The sequence below is a fragment of the Dipodomys ordii genome, unplaced genomic scaffold (genome assembly GCF_000151885.1).
Source record: "Dipodomys ordii isolate 6190 unplaced genomic scaffold, Dord_2.0 Scaffold177, whole genome shotgun sequence".
Taxonomy (NCBI): domain Eukaryota; kingdom Metazoa; phylum Chordata; class Mammalia; order Rodentia; family Heteromyidae; genus Dipodomys; species Dipodomys ordii.
Window position 1 is genome coordinate 965679 of NW_012267393.1, and position 5066 is coordinate 970744.

At 41.2% G+C, this 5066-nt stretch overlaps 1 protein-coding gene across 1 annotated transcript in view; it reads right to left on the reverse strand.

The window, feature by feature from the left end:
- Positions 1 to 5066, reverse strand: part of Cdc42se2 (CDC42 small effector 2) — a 75357-nt gene that overhangs the window by 38588 nt on the left and 31703 nt on the right. Inside the window, exon 2 of the mRNA XM_013033783.1 lies at positions 225 to 542. Within this exon, the coding sequence (XP_012889237.1) occupies positions 225 to 278 (54 nt within the window). The 5' untranslated portion in view covers positions 279 to 542. The remainder of the gene's footprint in view (positions 1 to 224; positions 543 to 5066) is intronic.

Genomic DNA, 5066 nt, shown 5'->3' on the forward strand with positions numbered 1-5066 from the left:
TGGTAGAGCGCTTGCCTTGCATGCCTGAGGCCCTGGGTTCCATTCCTCAGCACCACATAAGCAAAAAGAAAAAAGCCAGAAGTGGCGCTGTGGCTCAAATGGTAGAGCGCCCGCCTTGAGCTGAAGAGCTGAGGGACAGCGCCCAGAGCCAGAGTTCAGGCCACTTGGTCCCAATTTAGTGAGAACCTGTGCCATGTGGAATAAGCTCCCATCATCATACTCACAGGCTGAGGCTGCTCCGCGATGCAGCAGTTGAAACACAACCAGAATTCACTCATGCTTACAGTCCCAGGCAGCAATGAGCACCAAGACGTTCCAGGCCTCAATTCAGGAAGCTCCACAATGATCCTCAGTATGGTGAGGGTCCAATCAAAATAACAATGGTATTGCACTGGGGTTTTATTCTTGTATTTTATACAGTCAATTTGAAGGAAGTGTCAGATTCTTTCCTTTCTTTGCTCCCTCCACAGAGACGCTTTCCGAGTCAGCAGAGAGATATAAAATGGCTGTTTAATCTGAGGCCTTGCAAGACAGCAGATCGTCTAGGGAAAAAAAGTCAAAGAAAAATTAACTACTTTTATTATCTTGCCATCTTTCATTTCTTCAATCTGTGATAAAAATTAAAAGAAAGTATTATCTTAAAAAGTATCAATTGAAAAACACATTTCTTTTTCCTACCCTCTTAACAAGCTGATAATGAATTTTTTACTATGTATTGAGAGTCTAGAACTGAGGTTTTTAACAATATGAACAAAAGGAAATTCTTGCTTTCATAGAGTATTCTATATTATAACTATAAAAGTACGAATTATTTTACTAAATTTTGGTGGGCATAAGAGCATGCGCATTCTCTGTCTCTCTCTCTCTTTTTCTCTCTCTCCCCCCCCCCCCCAGGGCTTAACTCCAGGACCGTAGGTGCTATCCCTGAGCTGTTTTAGCCTAAGACTAGTGTTCTACCACTTAAACTACAGCTCCACTTCCAGCTTTTGGTTAGTTACATAGAGATCAGAGTCTCACTGACTTGCAGCATTCCTGGGCTGGCTTCAAATCTCAATTCTCCTATCTCTGCCTCCTGAGTTAACTACAATTAGAGGAAAGAGCCACCAATGCCTGGCTCTGATTGTGTTTTTTTAAATCACTAATTATATTGTCATACAAAAGTCTCTATTTCCAAAAAGAAATATTAGTCATTGTCATGTTTCTTCAGGAGTCCTGTTTTCATACACAAGTGACATAGCAGACCAGTCTAGAAAGATAATCGTGTAGCTACAGTTCATCAAAAACCTTTCGGTGGGCTGGGAATGTGGCTCAGTCATAGAGGGCTCGCCTAGCACGCACGAAGCCCTGAGTGCAATTCCTCAGTACCACATAAATAGAAAAAGCTGGGAGTGGTGCTCTGGCTCAAGTGGTAGAGGGCTAGACTCAAGTCAAAGCTCAGTGACAGTGCCGAGGCCCTGAGTTCAAGCCCCAGGACTGGCAAAAAGCATGCATATATATATATATATATATATATATATATCACCTTTCATTTATCAACTTGGCACCTATAATCCTAGCTACTCAGGAGGCTGAGATCTGATAATCAAAGTTCAAAGCCAGCCCAAGGAGAAAAGCCCATGAGAATCTTATCTCGCAACTATCTACCAAAAAGCCTTAAGTGGAGGTGTGACACAAGTAGGAGAACACCAGCCTTGATCAAAAACACTAAAAGACAGCACCTAGGCCCCAAGTGGAAGCTCCACGTAAGTACTAGCACACCTAAAAACAAAGTAATTTAAAACTATCACCTTATCCATTGACATAAATTAGGTTAATCATTTTTCCTCCAATATTTATCATTTCTCTATGCTAAAACTTTTCAACATCCTTTTCTTTTTTTTGTTTTGTTTTTTGGTCGGTCGTGGGGCTTGAACTCTGGGCCTGGGCGCTGTCCCTCAGCTCTTCAACTCAAGGCGAGCGCTCTACCACTTGAGCTACAGCACCACTTCCGGTTTTCTGGTGGTTTTTTTGGAGATAGGAGTCTCACAGTCTCTCCTGCCCGGGCTGGCTTTGAACCGCGATCCTCAGATCTCAGCCTCCTGAGTAGCTAGGATTATAGGCGTGAGCCACCAGCACCTGGCTTTCAAAATCCTTTTCTTTGAATGTTTCTAGAATGAACAAGAAGTACATCGTTATCTCTAATTCTCTATTGTGCAACAGTATACCAGTTATTTCCCTAACTGTGACTGAGTGTGTAACCACTGACTCAGTGCAGATCCTAACTCCACCCTGGTCAAAGACCTTGATCACTAAGCCAAGCAGACAAGTCTCCTTGAAGCCATTTCTTTTTTTTTTTTTTTATTGTCAGGTGATGTACGGAGGGTTAGGGTTACATACGTAAGGCAGTGAGCACATTTCTTGTCAAACTTGTTACCTCCCCCCTCATATTCCTTGTAGCCATTTCTATGAAGACAAATGTGCCTTTGTTTAAAAACTCCTGTGCTCAACACTGTTGTAACACACAGACAGGACTGGTTATTTTCAAGCCTATTATTTGGTTTAGTCCTTGTACATCACATTTCCTCATTTACATGTAAATTGCTAAAAATTATTTTCAAATATTAACATTATGCAGGAATTACTATACTTTTTAACTATGCTTGTTTAACACTTAAAATGAAAAAATGGCACTTCACAATTCATAAAAAAATTTCCCAAATTCAAATTTCCTTCACATTTAGAGTAAAGCTATTATTTATTTCATAAAATTTGAAGTGTATTTTCTGCCAAGCACTGGTAGCTCAGGCCTGTAATCCTAGCTGCTCCAGAGGCTGAGCTCGGAGGATCACCACTCAAAGACAGCCCAGGCAGGAAAGTCCATGAGACTCTTATCTAATAAACCACCAGAAAACCAGAAGTGGCACTGTGGCTCAAGTGGTAGAGCACTAGTCTTGAGCTGAAGAGCTGAGGGACAGCGCCCAGACCCAAAGTTCAAGTCCCACAACCGACCAAAAATAAATGAGTAAATAAATAAATTTAAATGTGAAATGTATTTTCTTCAAATGTTGAGGAAAAGGAATCTTTATACACTGTTGGTGGGAATGTAAATTATTGTAGCCACTATGGAAGTCAGTATGCAGGCTCCTCAAAAAACTAAAAACAAGCCGGGCACTGGTGGCTCACGCCTGTAATCCTAGCTTACTCGGGAGGCTGAGATCTGAGGATTGAGGTTCAAAGCCAGCCCAGGCAGGAAAGTCCGTGAGACTCTTATCTCCAATAAACCACTAGAAAACCAGAAGTAGCGCTGTGGCTCAAGTGGTAGAGCGCTCGCCTTGAGCTGAAGAGCACAGGGACAGCACCCAAGCCCAGAGTTCAAGCCCCATGACTGACAAAAAAAAAAGTAGAGGAGAGACTATTTGGGGAGAGGAACAGGATTGTGGGGGAATGAAAACAAATGGGATAATGGAATAAATATTATAAAAAGTACATTACATACATGTATGACAATATCAAGGAGATGCATTTTACAATATATGCTAATAAAGAAAAAAATTAAAATGTATTGTCTTCTCATTCCTTGCTAGTGCTATTAGAATAACATTCACAACTTTACCTAAAGTTTAAGAATGGCTGTTTAGCTACTAGAATAAAATAATGTCATTTGCAGGGAAATGGATGGAACTAGAACAAATCATGTTAAGTGACACATGAGCCAAGATCAGAGACAATCAGCACATGTTCTCCCTAATATGCAGAAGTCAGATCTAAAATGCGCTGGGAAAAATTACCCAGGATTCTAGATACTCATATACAGTGAGACCGAAAGAGGAAAGTTGAGAGAATCACAAAGGTGCAATATCCACGCGCCTTTTCATGTGTATATAAAATAAACGAACTCCAAAGATGGAAACAAAGGATTTTCTAAATTGTTTTTTGCTTAGCTAATGATTCTGTATCTTTACCTTTTATACAGTGTATTCAAGTGTGTATCTGTGGAAGGAAGGTAAAGAATCCAAGGAAAAAGGATGAGGAAGTGCAGCAGCGGAGCACACTGAACATGAATGAAACTGAGCTGTACACCTCATGAGTAGAGATGGGAGGCAGGGAACGGGAGAGAATAAGGAAACAGATAACACTGCACAAGAGGAAATTATTACCTGACTCATGTAAATGTAACCCCACTGTATTATCACCCCTAAAATAATTTTTTAAAAAAGGGCTGTTTAAAGTACATTGTGTACATCTATGCATTTCTACTAGACAATAAACCTACTGAAACGTACTTTCAAACCCACAACTCCATAGGCTTTTCATTTATTACTATTCAGATTTTAAAATATTTTAAGCATGATTTGGAATGTGTTATTAATTATACACTTTCTATCTTCTTGTTTTCCTCAACAAGCTTTTCAATTTTTTTTTCAAAAGTGTAGAAACCTCCAGGAAATGGAAATGTCAGTGGTGGTAGGGGTGTTGTTTTTACTCTGGGGTTTCTGTCTTTTGAGGGGGGCTACGGGGACACAGATGTGGAGGGAGAAAGAACACCATGAAGTCATGGGGCCCAGTAGACACTATGTCAAAAATAAACTATCTAACCTGTGAGCAGGGATGGGAGGGGAAAACTGGGGGAAAGCAAAGGAAGGGGTTGTATTGTCCAAAAAGAAATGTACTCAGTACCTGACTTATGAATGGTAACCCTTCTGTACAACACTTAATAACAATAAAATGTTTTGGGGGGGTTTTTTGTTGTTGGTGGTGGTCATGGGGCTTGAACTTTGGGCCTGAGCGCTGTCCCTCAGCTCTTCAGCTCAAGGCTAGCGCTCTACCACTTGAGCTATAGGACCACTTCTGGTTTTCTAGTGGTTTATTCTCCAATAAACCACTAGCGTTTCACAGCCTTTCTTGCCCGGGCTGGCTTTGAACTGCGATCCTTAGATCTCAGCCTCCTCAGTAGCTAGGATTACAGGCGTGAAACACCAGTACCCAGCCTAAAATGTTTTGTTTTGGTTTTTTTTTTGGGGGGGGCCCGGTCATGGGGCCTGAACTCTGGGCCTGGGTGCTGTCCCTCAGCTCTTCAGCTCAAGGCT